The 23,692-nt window shown below is 45.4% G+C and overlaps 1 protein-coding gene across 4 annotated transcripts in view; it reads left to right on the top strand.

Moving 5' to 3' along the window:
• LOC137384483 (triple functional domain protein) overlaps window positions 1–23,692 on the top strand; it is an 873,575-nt gene that overhangs the window by 477,050 nt on the left and 372,833 nt on the right. For all 4 annotated transcript variants that reach the window (XM_068058645.1, XM_068058631.1, XM_068058625.1 and 1 more), the window contains exon 11: window positions 10,968–11,159. In XM_068058645.1, the coding sequence (XP_067914746.1) occupies window positions 10,968–11,159 (192 nt within the window). The remainder of the gene's footprint in view (window positions 1–10,967; window positions 11,160–23,692) is intronic.

Genomic DNA, 23,692 nt, shown 5'->3' with positions numbered 1-23,692 from the left:
ATTCCATCTACCCATCTTGGTTAGTAACCCTTAACATTTGTCTAACAAAAATCTAGCCATCAGTGTTTTGACATTTTTCAAGTGACCTTGCTTCAACAGCTTTTTGGAGGAGAGAGTTCCTGATTTTCACTACTCTTGATGTGAACAAGTGCTTTCTGACATTACCCCTGAATGGCTGAGCTCTAATTTTAAGGTTCACACTTACTCTGGACTCCTCTACCAGAGGAAACAGTTTCTGTCTATCTACCCGATAAACTCCTTTGATAATCTTAAACACCTCAATTACATCACCCCTTAAGTCTTTTATGTTCAAGGGAATAAGTGCCTAGTCTATGCAACCTGTGCTCATAGTTTATCCCTTTTAGCCCAAGTATCATTCTAGTGAATCTGCTCTGCACCCCCTCCAAGACCAATATACCTTTCCTGATGTGTGGTGCCCAGAACTAAGTTAGTACTCTGGATGGGGTGTAAACAATGCATGCAACATAACTTCCACCCCTTTGTATTTAATCTCTCTTGAAATAAAAGCCAACATGCTTTTTAAATTAATTTTTGCACCTGTTCACTAGCTTTTAGTAATTAATTTGCTTAGACCTGTAAATTTCTCTGCATCCACAGCTCCTAGCTTCTTGCCATTTAGAAAATACTCATCAATCTTTCTTGGGTCCAAAGTGGATGGCCTCACACTTTCCTATGTTGAGCTCAGGGTGCCCACTCACTTAATGCATCAGTGTCTTTTTGCAATTCTCTGTTCCCATCTATACCATTTTACTTTGACACCTAACTTAACGTTGTCAGTAAACAGATATACAGCTCTCAATTCCTTCATCCAAGTCATCCACAACATAGGTATAAAGAGGGATGAGGGCCTACAGGCAGATTTGAAGGAGCTAGGAAGGAGACTAGCAAGCAGGACCTCAAAAGTAGTAACATGGAATCATAGAATGGTTACAGCACAGAAGCAGGCCATTTGGCCCATCATGTCCGTGTTGGCTCTCTGCAAGAGCAACTCAACTAGTCCCACTCCTCCACCCTTTACCCGTAGCCCTGCAAATGTTTTTAAATCTGGTGCTTATCTGATTCCCTTTTGAAAACCATGACTGAATCTGCCTCCTGCATATTTGCAGGCAGTGCATTCCAAGGGCTGAATTTTGTGCCGACGGTGGGGCTCCCAGCACAGGGTCGAAAAGCCGGCGGGGACACTGCCTCGACTATTTGGAGTCCCCCCCCCACCCCAGCGTGATTCTATGCGCCAGGTCATCTAACAGCCCGGCACTGGTATCCCTGTCCTTTAAAGACGGGGATTCTGCCTCCAAAAGCTGCTGGCCAAACACAGAGCCGGCAGCTTAGTAGTATTGGTAATGCTACCAGGAACGGTAGCCACTGCCAGTACTGTGGAGGTCTTGGATCCAGGCCCAGCGCTGGAGACCCGGACTTCAGGTCAGTGAGGCGGGGCCGTCGGGGCCTGCCGGACTGGTACCGGCGAAGCTGGGGTGGGGGGGGGGACCAAAGAACAAAGAAAATTACAGCACAGGAACAGGCCCTTCGGCCTTCCAAGCCTGCGCCGGTGGGCTTAAACCAGCGGTGGTGGGGAGAGGCTGTTGATAGGCATCTTAAGAACCTCAAGTGGCTTCTGGACAGGAAATCTGTCTTCTGCCTATCCCGTCCCGGTCAAAACTGCGTTGTGACTGCCTCCCATCGCAATTCTATGAGTCCCTCCGCCTCCGAGCCCGTCCCAGGGGAGCCCATAAAATTCAGCCCCCAATTCTAACCACTCACGTAAAAAAAAAAGTTTTCCCTCATGTCGCCGTTGCTGCTTTTGCCATTCACCTTATATTGGTGTCCTCTGGTTCTTGCCCTTAGGAACTTGCCCTTTGGGTGGCGCAGTGGTTAGCACCGCAGCCTCACAGCTCCAGCGACCCGGGTTCGGTTCTGGGTACTGCCTATATGGAATTTGCAAGTTCTCCCTGTGACCGCGTGGGTTTCCGTTGAGTGCTCCGGATTCCTCCCACAGCCAAAGACTTGCAGGTTGATAGGTAAATTGGCCATTGTAAATTGCCCCCAGTGTAGGTAGGTGGTAGGAGAATGGTGGGGATGTGGTAGGGAATATGGGATTAATGTAGGATTAGTATAAATGGGTGGTTGTTGGTCGGCACAAACTCAGTGGGCCGAAGGGCCTGTTTCAGTGCTGTATCTCTAAATAAATTTTAAAAAACAATGGGAACAGTTTTACTTTAGGTACTCTGTCTATCACCCTGATGTGTTAGAACACATCCATCAAATCTCCTCTCTGCCTTCTCTAAGAGGAACAATTCAGCTTCTATCCACATCCTTGGAACCATTCGTAATTGTTTTCTCCCTTTTTAAAGCCTTCACATCCTTCCTAAAGTGAGGTGTCCAGGATTAGACACGATACTCCAGTTGAGGTCGAACCAGTGTTTTATAAAGGTTCACCATAACTTCCTTGCTTTTGTACTCTATGCCCCTATGTATAAAACTCAGGATTCCATATGCCTTTTTAACCATTTCCTCAACCTGCCCTGCCACCTTCAACAATTTGTGTACATATACCCCCAGCTCTCTCTAATCCTGTACCCCTTTTAGAATTGTACCCTTATATTCCCTCTCCTCACTCTTCCTACCAAAATGTATAATTTCACACTTCTCTACATTAAATTTCGTCTATCACCTGTCCACCCATTCTACCAGCCTGTCTGTGTCCTCTTGAAATCTATCACTATCCTCCTCACAGTTGAATATACTTAAAGTTTTTTATCATTTGCAGATTTTGAAATTGTACCCTGTACACCTAAGCCTAAGTCATTAATATAGATCAAGAAAAGCAGTGGTCATAGTAATGACCCCTTCCTCCGGTCTGATAAACAACCGTTCACCACTACTCTGTTTCCTGTCACTCAGCCAACTTCATATCCATGCAGCCATGTCCCTTTTATTCCATGGGCTTCAACTTTGCTGGCAAGCCTATTAACGTGGCACTTTATCAAACACATTTTGTAAGTGCATATACATCACATCAACTGCATTACACTCATCAACCCACTTCATTACCTTATCAAAAATAAAAATTCAGGCAAATTAGTTAAATACGATTTGCCTTTAACAAATCTGTGCTGGCTTTCCTTAATTAATCTGCACTTGTCCAAATGACTGTCAATTTTGTCCACGATTTTCATTTCTAAAATCTTTCCCACCACCACGGTTACATTGACTAGCCTGTAGTTGTAGGGTTTATCCTTACACTGTTTTTTGAATAAGGGTGTAACATTTGCAATTCTCCAGCCCTCTGGCATCACCCCTGGAACTAAGGAGGATTGGGAGATTATGGCCAGTACCTCCACAATTTCTACCCTTAGCATGTGATAGAGGGAGTAATCTGGAGCAACATTACAGGACAGCAGGAGAGCCTGAAGGTAAGCAGTGTGGACCTGAAGAGTTTGGGGTAGGAGAAGCCAGAGTGGCCTGAACCTGGAGAGAGCACAAATGTCAGGGAGTGAGGTTAAAAAAAAAAACCTGAAGTGACGTCTGCACAAAGGAAGGTGCAGATTAATGAGTAGCTGCTGAGTGTTTTTTTAAAGTCTTTAGTTTACTTCTGTTAATTTAGTTAAGTTTAATTAATAGAGATGTGGTAGGGTATCTCAGTTCTGTGGAATGTGCATCCTGCTCCATGTGGGGACTGTAGGATACTTCTGTCCTGGACAACCACATGTGCAGGAAGTGTCCTCAGCTGGAGGAGCTTGAACTCTGGGTTTCGGAGGTTGAGCAGCAGCTGGACTCACTGGTGCATTCACAAAGCTGAGAGCTACATGGATTGTGCTTTTTAGGGTAGTTACCCTGCAGCTTAAGGTGTGCGGGCAGAGGTGGAATGGGTGAAGGAGGACCAGGCATGTAGTGCAGGAGTCCTGTGAGTGCACTATGCTCTCCATTCGGTACTGATGAGGGTGATAGCTGCCCAGAGGAAGTAGGGACAAGTCCATGAGAGGCCCAGCTGTACAGAGAGGGCAGGAGGCAGATTGGGAAAGCAACAGTGGTAGAGGAACAGACAAGCATATCTGTGGCCACAGGCATGATTCTTGGAAAGTATGTCGCCTTCCTGGTGCTAGCGCCTAGGATGTCACTGAATGACATCCTAGGAGTGGGAGGGTGAATTGTCAGAGGTTGTGGTTCATATTGATATCAATTATATAGAAAGAGGGATGAGGTCTTGCAGGCAGATTTTAGGGAGCAGGACCTCAAAGGTAATAATCTCTGAATTACTCACAGTGCCACATGCTAGTGAGTATAGAAATAGAAAGATGGAGCAGATGAATGTGTGGCTGGAGAGAGGGTGCAGGAGAGCGAGCTTTAGATTCCTGGGAGATTGGGACTGGGTCTGGAGGAGGTGGGACCTATACAAGCCCTCAACAGAGCCAAGACCAATGTCCTTGTACTAGTGCTTTTAGGGAGGGTTTAAACTAACTTGGCAAGGCGATGGGAACCAGGAAGTAGTATTTGGAAGGAGAAACAAGGTGAACAAAGGATTGGAAGAGACAGTTAGCAATAGATTATAAGATAGCTGTAGAGTAAGAAATAATAAGGTATTAGGTCTGGTCAAACTAAGAAGGAATGCAATAAAGTCTAAATTAGGTTTACAGTGCATGTATGTAAACGCACAAGTTTGGCGAATAAAGTTGATGAGGTGCCGATGCAGATAGTCTTATGATCCCCATAGAGATCACCAACAAACCAACAGAATCTAATCCAATAACTGACCCCAATTTAGGAACCAAACACCAAGTGGACAAGATTTCACTTTCATAGATTTTACTTTAACACTCAAACCAACATAAATTAAACATGATCTTGCAATTAAATCATTTATCTTAAAGATTACATTACAAGATCAGATGTGACAAAGATGGGTCTCACGAGTCCTTGAGTAGTCCTTTCAGCATTTATGACCCTAAAATACAGTCACAGTGACTGACAGACTGAAAGTAGTTTCATTTTAATCCCGAACTCCACAGGTGCAGTCTTTACCAAACGAAAACTGCATACTTTTCCAGAACCACCTCAGTTCTCCTCAAGACAGGCTTGAAGGCGTGGATTCCCAGTGTCACTGTTATCTGTGCACTTCAGTGGAAACCCTTTGCACTGTTTGGCCAGGTCTGGGTAATCATTTCATCTAAATAAAAACCTGCTCCTGGATCCAGTCTTCCTGCCGTCTGCTTGGATGGCACTGTTCTCATCCTTTTCTCTGGTCCCAACCAGTTGTAGTTACCTCAGCATAATAATAAAAGCAAAATACTGCAGATGCTGGAAATCTGAAATAAAAACAAGAAATGCTGGAAATACTCATCGGGTCTGGCAGCAACTGTGGAGAGAGAAGCAGAGTTAACGTTTCAGGTCAGTGACTCGCAGGTCAGTTACCTCAGCAACCTGACGTATTTCTTTTCAATTTCTATTAGGACATTCTGTTCCAAAAACAGAAACAATCTGTTGCAGACAGGGTTAATGCACCTGCCAGATCATTCGAAAAGCCATCTGTCCAGATAACAGCTCGTACATGTTTCCTCATGGCTATTGCAGACTGCAGATTCCATCACAATTGATACATAGGAATCTGATGTTGTGGTGATAATGGAGACCTGGTTCAAAAAAAGCACAGGATTGTGTACTAAATACTCCCAGATACAAGCTGTTAGGGAAAGATAACAAAGGAAAGAAAGGAGGAAGTGTGGCATTATTGATTAAGGAGACTATTACAGTGCTGTAAGAGCAGTCACGGACAGAATTTGGTTAGAGTTAATCAATAGAGGCACTGTTACACTACGGGGTGTATTCTATAGGTCAACAAATAGTGGGAAAAATACAGAGGAGTAAATTTGCAGGGAAATTACAAAGTGGTGATAATCGGGTCTTTAATTAACCTAACATAAACTTAGACAGTAATAGTTTAAAAGGCAGACATGGGAAGAGTTTCTGAAGTGTATTCAGGAGAATTTTCCTGATCAGTATGTTTCTGACCCAATGAGGAAGGAGGCATTTCTGGTTCTGGGGAATGAGCTGCGTCAAAGGGATCAGACGTCAGCAGAGGAACATTTGGGTAACAATGATCATGGTATTATAAGGTTTAGGTTAACTATGGAACAGGACAACGAGCAATCTAGAGTAAAAATACTTAATTGGAGGAGGGCCAACTTCAATGGAGTGAGAACTGATCTGCCCCAGGTAAATTAGAATCAAAGATTAGCAGGCAAAACTGTAATGGAACAATGGGCTGCCTTTCAAGAGGAGATGGTTCAGATACAGTTCAGGTACATTCCCACAGGGGGAAAGGTGGGCCAACCAAAACCAGTGCTCCCTGGATGTCAACAGAGGTAGAGAGTGAGATGAAGCAGGAAAAGAGGGTGGAGGGGCGGGGGGTGTATGACAGATGTGGGGTTGATAATACAAGTGAGAGACAGACCAAATATAGAAAGTTCAGAAGGGAAATGAAAAAGGAAGCAAAGAGAGAGTATGAAAGAGACTGCAGCTAGCGTAAAAGGGAATCCAGAAGTCTTCTAAATATTAAAAGGGTAGTAAGAGGAGGGATGGAGCTGATTAGGGACCAAAAAGGAATCTACGCATAGAGGAAGAGCACATGGTTCAGGGACTAAATGAGTACTTTGCATCTGCTTTTACCAAGAAAGAAGGTGCTGTCAATGTCACAATGGAAAAAGATGTAGTTGAGTACTGGATGGGCTAAAGATTGGTAAAGAGGAGGTATTAAAAAGGCTGGCTGTACTTAAAATTGATAGTCACCAAGACTGGATGGAATGCTTTGGAGGACGCTGAGGTAAGTAGGGGAGGAAATTGCGGAGGGTACTGGCTGTAATCTTCTAATCCTCCTTAGATCAGGGGGTGGTGTCAGAGGACTGGAGAACTGCAAATGTTAGATTCTTGTTCAAAAAAGGGTGTAAGGATAAACCCAGCAACTACAGGCCAGTCAATTTAACCTCAGTGATGGGAAAGCTTTTATAAACAATAATCCAGGACAAAAATAACAGTCACTCAGACAAGTGTAGTTTAATTAAATAAAGCCCGCATAGACTTGTTATAGGCAAATCGTGTTTAGTTAACTTGCTTGCGTTTTTTTTATATAAGGTAACCGAGCAGGTTGATGAGGGTAAAGCAAGGAAGTTATGTTCAACCTTTATAAAACACAACTTCGGCCTCAACTGTAATATTGTGTCCAATTCCGGGCATTGCACTTTAAGAAGAATGTGAAGGCTTTAGGGAGGGTGAAGAAAAAATTTATGAGAATGGTTCAGAGGATGAGGAACTTCAGTTACGTGAATAAGTTGGAGAATCTGGGGTTGTTCTCCTTAGAGAAGAGAAAGTTGGGTAGAGATTTGATAGGAGTGTTCAAAATTATGAGGGGTCTAGAGAGAGTAGGTAGAGAGAAAATGCGCCTATTGGCGGAAGGGTCAAGAGAGGACACTGATTTAATGTGATTGGCAAAGGAAGCAACGGCAACATGAGGAAAACCTTTTTTACGCAGCAAGTGATTAGGATCTGGAATGCACTGCCTGAGAGTATGATGGAGGCAGATTCAATCATGGCTTTCAAAAGGGAATTGGATCAGCACCTGAAGAGAAAAAAACAGGGCTATGGCAAAGGGGCAGGGTCGTGGGATTGCTAAATTGCTCCTGCAGAGAGCTGGCACAGACACGACGGGCTGAATGGCCTTTTCTGTGCCATAACCATTCTATGATTGTCCCCTTCACTTGATTAAAACCTTATTCTTTTCTAACCTATGCCAGTTCTGATTAAAGGTCACCGACCTGAAACGTTAACTCTGCTTCTCCGCAGATGCTGCCTGAGCTGCTGAGTATTTCCAGCACTTTCTGTTTTTATTTATGATATGTAACTATTGTGAGAAGCTTTGGCCTCGGTACAGATCCTTCAGGGACACCACTTGTTATATCTTGTCAACTTAAGCACATAACCATTATTCTGAAGAAGGGTCACTGACCCGAAACGTTAACTCTGCTTCTCTTTTCACATATGCTGCCAGACCTGCTGAGTGGTTCCAGCATTTCTTGTTTTTATAACCATTATACCTATTCTCTGTTTCCTGCCTCCTAACCAATTCCCCATCTAAGACAATAGGTAGCCTCCAAATCCAAACATTTTGGTCAACAGTATCTTTTGTGGAACCTTGTTGAATGCCTTCTAAACAGCAATATAAGTAATATGCACAGGCAGTCCCTTGTTTACCATGTTTGCTACTGCGTCAAAAAATTCAACTGGCTTTGTTAGACATGACTTACTCTTTACAAACCCATACTATCTATCCCTGAATCAGCTCCTATTTGGTTTTGGCTATTCTATTAACACTTGTTAAAAGACCAAACCCATTGAGGTTTGCCCAGCTCAGCATAGAGCAGATAAGATTGTGAGGGAGTGACAGAAGTTAGAGGGCTTTTGTTGGAGAAGGCTTTTGTAGGCAAGCATGCAGTGTGAGACTGGTGTCAGATGTAGGCCAAGCCAGGTAGGGATGGCTGGTTACCTTCTCCGAAGGGAAGGACAATAGACAATCAGTTGAAGTTTTACAGAAATTCAAGTTTCATTTTCTGTGCCAACCTAGATAACAAATTACCAGATTTGTTCAAATCTATGTAACAACTTGCAAAATTGGGATTTAAATTCTCAACTCCTGGGTTGCGAGTCCTGTAGCTTGCCCACAACACTGTTGACACTTAAGATGCAGGCTGCAGATGATTTTGCATAACAGCTTCATCATTATTTAAAAGATGATGGGCTGAAATTTATTCTCCCGCCGCCAGGAGCGGTGGCGGGCGGAAAAAATGCGAGGCCACACACACGGGCCATGCGCCACCATGCCCTGAAATCTAGCACGCGGTGGCTCACTGAAATACACAGGCCCCCCCCCCCCCCCCAAATCACGTGGTGGAGGTGGCCACAGCAATGCTGTGAATGGCATCAGCTGCCTCTGCGCAGGCGCTGGCGTAATTTTTAAAGGGCTGCCAGACCTGCACAGAAACTACAGAGTTGAATCCCATACCCTCCCCCCCCCCCCACTACACTGTAAATAAATTTCTGACCTGTTTCCCCCCCAATGCAATGAAAATAAATGGTCGCCCCATTTCCCAACCCCCACCCCCAAAACACTTGCATTGAAGATTTGACCTCTTCCCAACCCCGCCCCCACCCCCACAATTACACTAAGTACAGAGGTCATCCCTTCCCTCCCACCCACCCCCTCACAGTAGAAATGCAAAGTTGACCCCACTCCCACTTCACTAAAAATCCTAAGATCTCCCCTTCCCCACCTCGGTGGCACCAGCTTTCCCTGGATGGGAAAGTGAAGGCGCATGAGTGCAGCCCATCGCACAGAAGATCCCAGACAGCCGGTAAGATCGCAGTGAATGGTATTTAAATGTATTGATTTCCTTTATTTAAATATTTAAAGTTGAGTCCCATCGCCGAATGGTTAGGGGAGCCACCATAGAGCCTCACCACTGCCAAAAAGATCGGGCTCAGCAATCTCGGCGTCGGGCTCTGTGGCGGGCCGCTGCTGCTGCAATCTTCTGGCACCCTCCCGCCCCCATACGCCACAGAGCCCGACGTCGGGAGCTCAACAAAATCCCGGCCAATATATCTCCCAGCATAACTTAAAATCCTGTGGATGTCACCAGTACAAAAGTTAGTATAGTTTTTCACCACCATATACCTCTAATGACAAATATTTTTCATTTGTTGGCTAGAAAAGGTGAAGCAGGGTAAATTATAAACAGCTGGCTTATTTGGTTATGATAAGGTGAACATAAGGTATATTTAAGGGAGCTGTCTTAATTGCTGGCGTGTTTAGTAGAACACTGGGAGCTGGCTATAACACGGTCCATGGGGTTCATACCTCGAGTCCGCATTCTAGGTGAGACCGCGTTATAACAGAGCCTCAGAGTATTTGCTGGGAAACACATCTGGCTTGGTATAAATGATATAGGTATGTGCATATTTTATTTCCTAGATCAATCAGCATTTCTTCTCAGGCTAGGAAGATGTGTATGCATTGGGGCCACTCGTAACTGTGTTTTTTGCTGATTCCTTGTGCTCAGGCTTACACATACATACGCTATCCAGCAGGAGTTACTGGACAGCCAGCAGAGACACTAGCAGGTTCGTCTCTTTCCTAACGGATGCTGAGGTCAACTGAAATGCCTTTACTGCTGCCTCAGCAGAGCTCAGTTTACTAAGCTGGAAGCCTTCCTGACTTGTGTACTTTAATACCACATGGGACAAATCCTATTTAAATGAAAATTTTGCGGTCCAAGAAGGACCCGCGTTATACCGAATTCCGCACTATTGCGGGATCCCAGTGTAGAATCAATGTTAAAAGTCTTTGTCATTAACTTAAAAAAGCCAAATTTGCTTCCAAATGTAGATAATTCCAAATATCAATATTTTCTAAATATAAAGAGTGTATATGCTGTTTCATCACTGGGCCTGTCCATCATGAGCTAATTGAAGTTTGTTCTGTCTTTTACTCTCACACTTGCTCTTTCTTCATAACTCCAAGCGTAGTTTTCACTCATTTCAATCCCTTCATGGCACAACTTGTATTCGGAGCTCATTATCTAAGGACTTGTGCAAATCCTACCCTGTCATTCTGTAGAGCACCAGCATGTTGGGAAAATGTAACATTCAGTCTATAATTAAACTGAGAAGAAAACCTCCTTTATTTTATGTGAAAACTTGAGATTTTCAGCAAAAGCTATCCAAATTTTCATGTGTGTTCTCCAAGTTTCGAAAATAAATTACTAATTAAATATTTAAAGTTAACATTTTTGAATAAACACAGCAGCTGCTGTTGGGAGTTAACGTTTTATATAATTGATATTGTATTGCAGCAGAGCTCAATTGAATGATGCCAGGAAATATAGAAACATTCTTTTCTTCTTCAGAACACATACACCAATGCAGATAAACTCCTGGAAGCAGCAGAGCAATTGGCTCAGACTGGGGAGTGTGACCCTGAAGAGATTTACCAAGCAGCCCATCAACTGGAAGATCGGATTCAGGACTTTGTGAGAAGAGTGGAGCAGCGGAAGATTCTATTGGATATGTCAGTCTCTTTTCATACCCATGTCAAAGAGGTGAGGCAAAATTATTTTTTTGTTAAGTATATCTACTTAATATATTCAAAGTCTAATTTCTGCACATACAACCGATCAACATTTTCCATTTGAAACTTTTGTGACCACATTTATAATTGAAACGGTCACTGCAAGCATATCTTGCAGTCTCGAATGGTGATACTGTTTGACTGGCTTTGGTAATGGTCAGGGAACTGCGTCCAGTCTGCTAACTAGGATGTTAAACAATATTTTGTAGTCTGTGTTGAGCAGTAATGTGGGTCTGCAAGATGAAGAACTGGTGGCTCATGGGCTTTTTGTGGATTAGTGTTGATTGTTGCAAGTTTTCTGGAAGATTGCTTGTCTGTTCATCATGTTGGAAAAGTTAAAGTCATTTGGGGAACTATTGCCTTGTAGAATACGACTGGATAGCTAGCTAGGTGAGGAACGTTCCCATATTGGATGTTTCTTTTGCTACTGGGGAGTCCAGTGACTGCACCTCCTTGGTGAATTAGGAGGGTGGGAGTTTTGCTGACTAGTCACCCTGCTCATAATAGTTAGCCTGGTGTGTCAGAGGAGATTTTTCTACTCCTGACAATGGGTCGTTTATTTAATCTCTTGGTTGTATCAGGGTTTGCTTGTCGCTTTCTGTTCAGAGATTTTATGGCATTGGCTCTACTTCAGCTGGGGTCGTTGTCCTCACTCTGAGGAAAGTAGTAACCTTTACTGGGACCAGTAATTACGCTTCTGTCTTCTTTGGGTGCTAGGCGTGCCTCTTCAAGTGCTCAGTCAGAAAGTTCCCTGATGTTCCTGGGAAGATTAGTTCAGATACTCTATTTGAGAGCAATTTCCTGGAACTCCTGGGTGGATTCTCAGAGATTAGTTCATTTCAGGACTTTTGTTGGTTTAAATGGCTTTCTAGCTACGTTCCTTTATGCCATGTTGTGGGGAGGTAGTATGTTCTGTGATTAAGCATTTAAATTTCTCCCATATAATTTCTGCCATGAATTGGAATCACCATCTGAAGCTTTTATGTTAGTTACTTAGCTAATTCATGATATAAATGTAGGGCCTTATTTTTCATTTTCTTGAGATTATTTTGCATCTGGTGTGCATTGGATAAGATGCAAGCTAGACATATATAAATCAATTTTTCATGGCATTGCACAAGAGAATTCAGAGAATATGATCTCTTGCTGGTCTTTGCTGTCTTGTTGCTGGTTCTTTCTCTGTCAGGATCTGCCAGAAATTAATGAAAAAATATTCAATCAGTATAGTTGATTGAAAGTTACTGAAGCATCCTGGAACACTGCACGTGCAGCAATGGCACAATCCAACTTAAGTTTCCAAAGCTGTAACTCTGGGCAAAAGTATCAAATCCGAGGCCAAGCTTTTTCTTAAATTTGTTGTCTGTATGTGAGCATCGCTGGTAAGGCAAGCATTTATTGCCCATCCTTAATTGCCCTTGAGAAGGTGATGGTGAGCTGCCTTCTTGTACTGCTGCAGTCCATGTTGTGTAGGTATACCCGCACTGCTGTTAGGGAGGGAGTTCCAGGATTTTGACCCAGTGACAGTGAAGGAATGGTGGTACAGTTCCAAGTCAGGATGCTGTGTGACTCGGAGGGGAACTTGCAGTTGGTGGTATTCCCATGCGTCTGCTTCCCTTGTCCTTCCAGGTGGTAGAGGTCATGGGTTTGGAAGATGTTGCCGAAGGAGCCTTGGCAAGTTGCTGCAGTGCATCTTGTATATGGTACACACTGCTGCCACTGTGTGCCAGTGGTGGAGGGAGTGAATGTTTAAGGTGATGGATGGAGTGCCGTTCAAGTGGTCTGCTTTGTCTAGGATGGTTTCAAGCTTCTTGACTGTTGTTGGAGCTGCACTCATCCAGGAGTGTGGAAAGTATTCCATCACACTCCTGACTTGTGCCTTGTAGATGATGGACAAGCTTTGGGGAGTCAGGAGGTGAGTTATGCCCCACAGAATTCCCAGCCTCTTACCCGCTCTTGTAGCCACAGTATTTATATGGCTTGACCAGTTCTGATCAATGGTAACCCCCAGGATGTTGATGGTGGGGGATTCAATGATGGTAATACCATTGAATGTCAAGGGGATTTTTTTTTGTTTTGATTTAGAGATACAGCACTGAAACAGGCCCTTCGGCCCATACGAGTCTGTGCCGACCATTAACCACCCATTTATACTAATCCTACACTAATCCCATATTCCTACCACATCCTCACCTGTCCCTATATTCCCCTACCACCTACCTATACTAGGGGCAATTTACCTATCAACCTGCAAGTCTTTTGGCTGTGGGAGGAAACCGGAGCACACGGAGGAAACCCACGCAAACACAGGGAGAACTTGCAAACTCCACACAGGCACTACCCAGAATTGAACCTGGGTCGCTGGAGCTGTGAGGCTGCGGTGCTAACCACTGCGCCACTGTGCCGCCCCAGCACAGAAACAGGTCCTTCGGCCCATCGTGTCTGTGCCGGCCATCAAGCACCTAACTATTCTAGTACCATTTTCCAGCACTTGGCCCGTAGCCTTGTATGCTATGGCGTTTCAAGTGCTCATCTAAATACTACTTAAATGTTGTGAGGGTTCCTGCCTCGACCACCACTTCAGGCAGTGTATTCCAGATTCCAACCACACTCTAGGTGAAAATTCTTTTCCTCAAATCCCCTCTAAACCTCCTGCCCCTTACCTTAAATCTATGCCCCTTGCTTATTGACCTCTCTGCTAAGGGAAAAAGTCTCTTCCTATCTAACCCATCAATGCCCTTCATAATTTTGTATACCTCAATCATGTCCCCCCTCATCCTTCTCTGTTCTAAGGAAAACAACCCTAGCCTTTTCATTCTCTCTTCATAGCTGAAATGCTCCAGCCCAGGCAACATCTTGGTGAATCTCCTCTGCACCCTCACCAGTGCATTCACATCCTTCCTATAGTGTGGTGCCCAGAACTGTACACAGTACTCCAGCTGTGGCCTAACTAGCGTTTTATACAGCTCCATCATAACCTTCCTGCTCTTATATTCTGTGCCTCGGCTAATAAAGGCAAGTATCCCATATGCCTTCCTAACCACCTTATCTACCTGTGCTGCTGCCTTCAGTATGGACAAGTACACCAAGGTCCCTCTGACCTTCAGTACTTCCTAGGGTCCTACCATCCATTGTATATTCCCTTGCCTTGTTAGTCCTCCCAAAATACAACACCTCACACTTCTCAGGATTAAGTTCCATTTGCCACACCTCTGCCCATCTTACCAGCCCATCTGTACCATCCTGTAATCTAAGGCTTTCCCCCTCACTACTTACGACACCACCAATTTTCGTGTCATCTGCGAACTTACTTATCGTACCTCCTATTTTCACGACTAATTCATTAATGTGCACTACAAACAGCAAGGGTCTCAGCACCGATCCCTGTTGTATACCACTGGTCACAGGCTTCCACTCGCACAAACAACCCTCTACCATTTCCCTCTGTTTCCTGCCACCAAGCCAATTTTTGATCCAATTTGCCAAATTGCCCTGGATCCCATGGGCTCTTACCTTCTTAACCAGTCTCCCAAGTGGGACCTTATCAAAAGCCTTACTGAAGTCCATGTATACTACATCAACTGCTTTACACTCATTTACACATCTAGTCACCTCCTCGAAAAATTTAATCAAGTTAGTTAGACACGATCTCCCTCTGACTCTCCCTGATTATTCCCTGCCTCTCCAAGTGGAGATTAATCCTATCATTCAGAATTTTTTCCAGTAGTTTCCCAACCACTGATGTTAGACTCACCGGCCTGTAATTACCTGGTCTATCCCTGCTACCCTTCGCTTTCCTCCAGTCCTCTGGCACCTCTTCCGTGGCCTGAAAATTTGTGTCAGTGCCCCTGCTATCACCTCCCTTGCCTCACACAACAGCCTGGGATACATCTCATCTGGGCCTGGGGATTTATCCACTTTTAAGCCCGCTAAAACCTAATACTTCCTCCCTTTCAATGTTAGTACGTTCAAATATATCGCAATTCCCCTCCCTGATCTCTACATCTACATTGTCGTTCTCCACAGTGAAAACAGATGATAAGTAATCATTTAAAACCTCACCTATGTCCTCCGGCTCCACACACACATTGCCACTTTGGTCCATAAGGGGTCACACTCTTTCCCTGGTTATCCTCTTGCCCTTAATATACTTATAAAATGCCTTAGGATTTTCCTTTATATTGACCACCGATGTTTTTTCATGTCCCCTCTTCGCTCTCCTTTGCTCTCCTAATTACTTTAAGTACCCCTCTACACTTTCTATACTCCTCTAATGCCTCCGCTGTTTTCAGTGCTCCAAATCTGCCATAAGCCTCCTTTTTTTTCCTGATCCAATACTCTATATCCCTTGACATCCAGGGTTCCCTGGACTTGATGGTCCTACCCTTCATCTTAACGGGTACATGTTGGCTCTGAACCCTGAATATTTCCTCTTTGAATGACTTACACTCGCCTGATGTAGACTTTCCTACAATTAGCTGCTCACAGTCGGTCAAATGCTGCCATGATGTCCAGGGCTGTCACTCTCACCCCATCTCTGGAATTCTGCACTTTTCTGTCCATTTTTGGACCAAGGCTATAATGAGGTCAGGAGTTGGGTGGCCCTGGCAGACCTCAAACTGAGCATCAGTGAGCAGGTTGTTGCTGAGTAAGTGCCGCTTGATAGCATTGTTGGCAGCACCTTCCATCACTTTGCTGATGATTGAGAATAACTGATGGGACAGTAATTGGCCTGCTTTTTGTGGACAGGACATACCTGGGTAATTTTCCACATTGTTGGTTAAATGCCAATGTTGTAACTGTACTGGAACAACTTGGCTAAGGGTGCAGCGAGTTCAGGAGCAGAAGTCTTCAGATCTACAGCTGGGATGTTATCAGGGCCCATAGCCTTTTCTGTATCCAGTGCCTTCAGCTGTTTCTTGATATCATGTGGAGTGACTCCATTTGGCTATGATAGTGGGGACCTCAGGAGAAGGCCGAGAAAGATCATCCACTTGGCACTTCTGGCTGAAGATGGTTGCAAATGCTTCAGCCTTGTCTTTTGCACTGACATGCTGGGCTTCCCCATTATTGATGATGTTTTTGGAGCCTCTTTTTCTGGTTAGTTGTTTAATTGTTCACCTCCATTCACGGCTGGATGTGGCAGAACCGCAGAGCTTTGACCTGATCTATTGCTTGTGGGATCACTTAGCTCTGTTTAAGGCATGCTGCTTCTGCTGTTTATCATGCATGTAGTTGTGTGTTGTAGCTTAACCAGATTGGCATCCTTTTTTTTTTTGATATGCCTGATGCCGCTCCTGGCATGCTCTTCTACACTCCTCATTGAACCAGGGTCGGTGCCCTGGCTAGATGGTAATGGTAGAGTAAGGGATATGCTGGGCCATGTGATTACAGGCTGTGTTTGAATGCAATTCTGCTGCTGCTGGCCCACTGTGCCTCATTGGTGTGCAGTTTTAGCTGCTGTATCTATTCTGAGTCTATTCCATTTAGCACAGTGGTGGTGTCATACAACACGATGGAGATTGTCCTCAGTGTGAAAACTCGACTTTGTCTCCACAGGGGCTGTGCAGTGGTCAACTCCTACCTGCCATGGACAGGTGTATGCGCGACAGTTAGATTGGTGAAGATGAGTTAAAGTAAGGTTTTCTCTTTTGGTTCTCTCACTACCTGCCGCAGGCCCAGTCTGACAAATATGTCCTTCAGGACTCAGCCAGCTTGGTCAGTACTGGTGCTACTGAGACACACTTGGTGATGGACATTGTAGTCAAACGAACACACAAATTAAGAGCAGAAGTAGGCCACTCGACCCCTCAAGCCTGCTCCGTCATTCAACAAGATCATGGCTGATATGATTGTAACTTCAACTCCACATTCCCGCCTACCCCTGATAACCTTTCACTCCTTTGCTTATCAAGAATTTATCTACCTCTGCCTTCCAAAATATTTAAAGACTCTGCTTGAACCGCCTTTTGAGGAAGAGAGTTCCAAAGATTCTCGACCCTCGAGAGAAAAGATTTTCTCTTCATCTCTGTTTTAAATGGACAACCCCGTACTTTTAAATAGTGATTTCTAGTTCTAGATTCTCTAGCTAAGGGAGGGCAGTAGGTGCTAATCAGGTGATTTCCTTGCCCATGTTTTACTTGATGCCATGAGACTTTATGGGGTCTGGAGTCAATTTTGAGGACCCCCAGGGCCAGTCCCTCCCGACTCTGTCCTGCTGATGGGGCAGGACATACCCAGGGATGGTGATGGAGAGGTCTGGGAGATTGACTGATTCGATGAGCACGACTGTCAGGCTGTTGCTTGACGAGTCTGTGGGGCATCTCTCCTAATTTTTTTATTCGTTTCATGGGATGTGGGCGTCGCTGGCTAGGCCAGCATTTGTTGCCGATCCCTAATTGCCTTCAGAAGATGGTGTTGAGCTACTTTATTGAACTGCTGTAGTCCATCTGGTGCAGGTGCGCCCACAGTGCTGTTAGAGAGGGAGTTCCAGAATTTTGATACAGCGATAGAGAAGGAATAACTGATACTGAAGCAGTCCGTGTAGAAATGCAGCAAGACCTGGACAATATCCAGGCCTCGGCTGAAAAGTGGCAAGTAACATTCGCGCCACACAAGTGCCAGGCAGTGACCATCTCCAACAAGAGAGAATCTAACCATCTCCCCATGGCATTCAATAGCATTACCATCGCTGAATCCCCCACTATCAACATCCTCGGGGCTACCATTGACCAGAAACTGAACTGCACTAGCCATATCAATACCATGGCTACAAATGCATGTCAGAGGCTAGGAATCCTGCAACTCATCTGACTCGCCAAAGCCTGTCCACCATCTACAAGGCATAAGTCAGGAGTGTGATGGAATACTCTCCACTTTCCTGGATAGGCACAGCTCCACCAACACTCAAGAAGCTTGACACTATCCAGGACAAAGCAGCCCACTTGATCAACAAACATTCACTCCCTCCACCACCGACGCACAGTGGCAGCAATGTGTGCCATCTACAGGATGCACTGCAGCAACGCACCAAGGCTCCTTAGACAGTACCTTCCAAACCCGTGACCTCTACCAACTAGAAGGACAAGGTCTGCAAATGCATAGGAACACCACCACCTGCAAGTTCCCCTCCAAGTCACACACCATCCTGACTTGGAACTATATCGCCATTCCTTCACTGTCGCTGGGTCAAAATCCTGGAACTCCCTTCCTAACAGCACTGTGGGTGTACTACCCCACATGGACTGCAGCGGTTCAAGAAGGCAGCTTACCACCACCTTCTCAAGGGCAATTCAGGATGGGCAATAAATGCTGGCCTAGCCAGCGATGCCCACATCCCATGAATTAATTTTAAAAATATTTCCAAGTCAGGAAGGTGTGTGACTTCGAGGGGAACTTGCAGGTGGTGGTATTCCTGTGTGTCTGCTGCCCTTATCCTTCTAGGTGGAACAGGTTGTGGGTTTGGAAGATGATGTCGAAGGAGCCTTGGTGAATTGCTACAATGCATCTTGTATATGGTACTGCTGCCACTGTGCGTCTTTGGTGGAGGGAGTAAATGTTGAAGATGGTGGATGGTGTGTCGATCAAACAGGCTGCTCTGCCCTGGATGGTGTCGGCTTCCTGAGTGTTGTTGGAGCTGCACCCATCCGGGCAAGTGAAAGTATTCCATCACACTCCTGACTTGTGCCTCATAGATGGTGGACAGGCTTTGGGGAGTTAGGAGGTGGGTTACTCACTGCAGAATTCCCAGCCTCTGACCTACTCTTTTAGCCACAGTATTTATGTGGCTTCAGGAGTTCAGTTTCTGGTCAATGGTAGCCCCCAAGGATGTTGATACTGGGGGATTCAACAATGGTAATGCCATTGAATGTCAAGGGGAGATGGTTAGATTCTCTCTTATTTGAGATCGTCATTGCCTGGCACTTATGTGGTGCGAATGTTACTTGCCACTGATGAGCCCAAGCCTGAATGTTGTCCAGGTCTTGCTGCGTATGGACACAGATTGCTTCAGTATTTGAGGAGTTGCGAATGGTGCGGAATATTGTGCAGTCAGGAACGAGAGTTTTCCCCCTGATTCCCATTCTCAATTTTGCTAGGGCTCCTTGATGTCACACTTGGACAAATACTGTCTTGATATCCAAGGCAATCACTCTCACCTCATGGTGAGACTGCTGCCGATACTGCTGAGCTGCCGGCCCTGTGATTGGCTGGCAGCTCTTGGGGGGTGGGATCCCCGTCCTGATGAAGTGTTTAAAGGGACGGGGATCCCGCCTCCTTAAACTTGGACTCCAAAAGACTGGAGAATCACTCCGGAGGTTCTGAAAAAATGCCAAGGGGCATTACCTCAACTTTTCAGCCTGGCACTGGGGGCCCCACCTCCTGCACTAAATCCAGCCTTTGCAGTATCTAGTGCTTTCAGCCATTTCTTCATATCACATGGAGTGAATGGAATTGGCTGAAGACTGGCATCTGTGATGCTGGGGACCTCAGAAGGAGGCCTAAATGGATTATCCACTCCACACTTCTGGCTGAAGTTGATTGCAAATGCTTCAGCATTTTTGCACTGATGTGCTGGGCTCCTCCATCATTGAGGGTGGGGATATTTATGGAGCCTTCTCCTCCGATTAGTTGTTGAATTGTCCACCACCATTCATGACTGGATATGGCAGGCCTGCAGAGCTTAGATCTGATCTGTTGGTTGTGGGTTTGTTTAGCTCTGTGTATTGCGTGCTACCTCCATTGTTTGGCATGCATGTAGTCCGGTGTTGTAGCTTCAACAGGTTGACACCTCATTTTTAGGTCTGTCTGGTGCTGCTTGTGGCATGCCCTCCTGTACCCTTTACTGAACCAGGGTTGATCCCTTGGCTTGATGGTAACGGTAGAGTGAAATGAATCCCCAGATGTTGGTGAGCAGGACTTTGCAGGGTCAACTGGGCACAGTATGCCTTTGTCATTTCCAGTGCCTAGGTCGATAGCAGGTGGTCTGTCCATTTTTATTCTTGTATTCAACTTTTCTGTAGTGGTTTGATACAACTTGAGTGGCCTGCTAGGCCATTTCAGAGGGCAGTTAAGAGTCAACCACATTGCTGTGGGTCTGGAGTCGCATGTAGGTGAGGCATGGTAGTTTCATGATCATTATGTTCCAGATTTATTAATTAATTGAATTAAAATTCCCTCAGCTGCTGTGGTGGGATTTGAATTTGTGTCACCGGAGCATTAATCCAGGCCTCTGGATTACTAGTCCGGTAACATTACCACTTGGCTAGCTTTCTCTTTTGGGAGAGGCTGTTCCTTCAAGTCAAAACTTCACAAAGTTATTAAAAGACGCAAAAGATAACTCAATGGATAAGTTTAATCATATTATTGTGACAGGTTTTTAAAATATTTTTCTTCCTTTGCGGGCACAGAATTGCTCACTCTACCTGTTTGCCCGCGCTGCAAGCTGCTTCCTGTGTGGTCCGTGTGGCATTGCTGGAGGAGCGGTGCGCACTGGTGCATTGCCTGCATGCGCTGGAGGACCTTCAATGGTTGCTATCCTGACATCACACAACCCAACCAGCTCATGTGATGTCAGGATCCCAAATTTGGTTAATAAATGTGCAGGCAGCCTCTTAGTTTTCACTCTGCAAACAAGAAGTGCGCAACTGCAAGATGGGCCCCACACCAGTACTATTTAAAGGGCCAGGCACCCAACTTGTAGATAAGGCAGGTTTTTTTTGGAACTTTTTCTATTGCAAAGTGTCTGGATGTTCTCTGGAGTATTTTTGGAAGTGGATTTGCCAGAGAGTGTTGCTGCAGCCTCACAGTAGGTTGGGGTGGGGGCAGAGGAGTAGGTGACCTGTCCACACAAAGACTGCAACAGATTTAAGGTAACATTGGCAGTGGTCTGGGTCTGGAGGATGACAAGGAATTGGACCCAAGGCTGTGGAATGTGCAACTCTGCGCTGTGCCCTCTGCCATGTTGGAGCCGGACTCCACCATGCTCCTCAACAGTGACAGGAGACTGTCCGGCATGTGGTGACAGGAGGCTGTCTGGCATGCCAGGCAATGCACCCAGTATCTTGGTGCGCATGTCCATCATTGCTGTATGCCCCTCCATCGAGATCCTTATCTGAGTCCTGTGCAGCAGTACTCACCTGCCACCTTGCCCTTCACTGAGCTAGCAAATGAACCATCCTTTACCCCTGGTCTGGCTGCAGCCCACTGATGCCTAGTGACTCACCATGTGCTGATCCCAACTCTATTCGAGCCTCCAAGGTACCTGTAGTGCCTATGTCTGAGCTGTGGCTGCGAGTGTCAGATCAAGTCATGGGGCCTCTTCATTAATGCTGTACTGTTGCTTTCTTTCTTCTTACTGGGGCTGGGCAGGAGGCAGTACTTGGATACCTGAAAGGAGGAACTCAGAAGGGGAAGGTTGGTGTGGGGGGGTTGGGGGGGTGGGTGGGGGCTGGGGGGTGAAGTGGGTGGATGGGGTGGGAAGGAAGAGGTCCATGGTCATGCCATCAATAACTTGCTTATCAGGCCAGCAAGCAGGATGAGGGTGTGCTGGGAGTTGAGAAGGAGCAGAAGACAGGAGCATGTCATCATCATCAGTGTTCACAGTGATGTCAGCTGCCATGGGTGTTGATGCACCGAGCCCCATGATGTGAAAAACCATCTCCTCTATACGGCTCAGAAGATGCAGGCATTCTTGTCCCCAGCCAATTCTGTTCTGCTCTGTTTTGTTGTGTGCCACCTTGTTCAACAAGAGAAAGAGCAGAATTTTTGTGGTTTTTTAGCACTGTGTTTGGGTGATGTTCCTGCCACAGCTGAATAGCTGGAAGTATGTGGAGGCAATGAGAGGTGGGTGTGAAGCTGGCAGCTTTGGTAGGTCTGTGAGGGTAAGGTGGAGTATCTGGGTTTTAGGTGTGAGTCCCTAGTGTTGGGGAGTGCTGTTGGGTGAGTGATGGAGGTGTGGAGTGTTGAGCAGCTTAAGAGGCTGGTGTTGTGGTGGATCGGCGATGTCAGGTAAAGATGAATTCACTGGCATTGACCACCCGAATGAGTTCATTAGACCGCTTGTGGCACTGCTGCCAGGTCCAGACCCTGGGAGTTGACCTTCCTGGCTTCCTGCTCCCATACCCTTCTGTGGGTGGTTCTTGAGGGCTTCAGGTCCCCTATGGACCCAAGGTGTCTCGCCTCCTGTCCATCTTCACCACTAATGCCTCCACCGTCGCATTTGCCCCTATTGAACCCTCTCTCTGTCCTGATGTTCACTTTGCAATAATTTACTTTGCAGCAATATTACTGAGTGCAACTTCCCTTTAAAGCAGAGTCTGCCTGTAAAAAAGAGCAGGCTGGTAGTACCACATGGTCTGGAAACAATGCTGCAAGGCCCCCCTCCTGTGTGCCGAGGCAGCAGGCAGTGACGGGAGTAGAAAGCAGCGTGGGAGCCGCTCAGCCCAGTGCTACAGATGTTCAGGTGAGGTGGGCACGCCAAGTTTGCATGTTGGCCTTCTCGATTCCCAGGCCCGAAAAACAGGACTATGCAATTTCTAACCCTATAAATTTCAGTTACTGAGGAGAAAAAATGGTGGATTAAGTTTTTTTGGGGAAATATTTTGAAACAATTTGTGGCAACCCAGTGGTCAGATTACACAGGCATTCTCTATGATAAATGTTAATACCGGAATTTATAATGAAAAATGTTGATATGTAAAGTGTGACAAAATATGACGAGTCAGGTAGCGCTCCCTGTGAGGTAAATGGAAATTTTACCTATGCAGATTCCTCATCAGTTTCATTAGAATAGATTTCCAAGCTCAGTCTAAACAAATCCTATTCTTTTCATTGCACTTGTATGAAGCACCTTGGAATTTGTCTCCACATTAAAGGCAATCTATTGTTAAGCACAACGGCATTTGTTGAGCGAGGAACAGAACTAACATTTCAGGTCGATGAAACAATGAAAAGTCATTGACCTGAAATGCCAACTCTATTTCTTTGTCCATAGATGCTGCCTGACCTACTGAGTGTTTACAGCACTTTCTGTTTTTATTTCAGATTTTCAGCATAATGCAATATTTTGCTTTTGTTTTGTTAAACACTACACATAACGCATGGAACTACTACTGCGGTTTTCCCCTCTTTTGTTCCTAACCTCATTGGCATAATGAAGAATAAGTTAATGCTTGAACAGATGTTCCTTTTGACAGGTATATGCTATAATTAGTACCTATGAAATATTTTGCTATTATTCAATGCATTTAGACTCTGAATAGAGGACAGTTGTTTTGATTACAGTATGAGTCAACCTTTCCCCTTGAACTTTACCATCAATTAAAATACATCTATTATGTAAATTTCAAGAAAAAGACCACGGGCTGAATTTTTATGCCCGCCGCCGAAATTGGCAGTGGGCGAAAATAATGGCGGGACGCCCGCCAAAGAGCCGCTGCGATTCTAAGCGCAGCGGCTCATTTAAATAGCTGGGGTGAGGGCTGCCCCCCTTCTCTCCCCCCGCCGTGC

Source organism: Heterodontus francisci, chromosome 2 (genome assembly GCF_036365525.1).
Source record: "Heterodontus francisci isolate sHetFra1 chromosome 2, sHetFra1.hap1, whole genome shotgun sequence".
NCBI lineage: Eukaryota > Metazoa > Chordata > Chondrichthyes > Heterodontiformes > Heterodontidae > Heterodontus > Heterodontus francisci.
The sequence above is the reverse complement of the archived record's forward strand: the minus strand, read 5'-3'. Positions and strand labels throughout refer to the sequence as shown.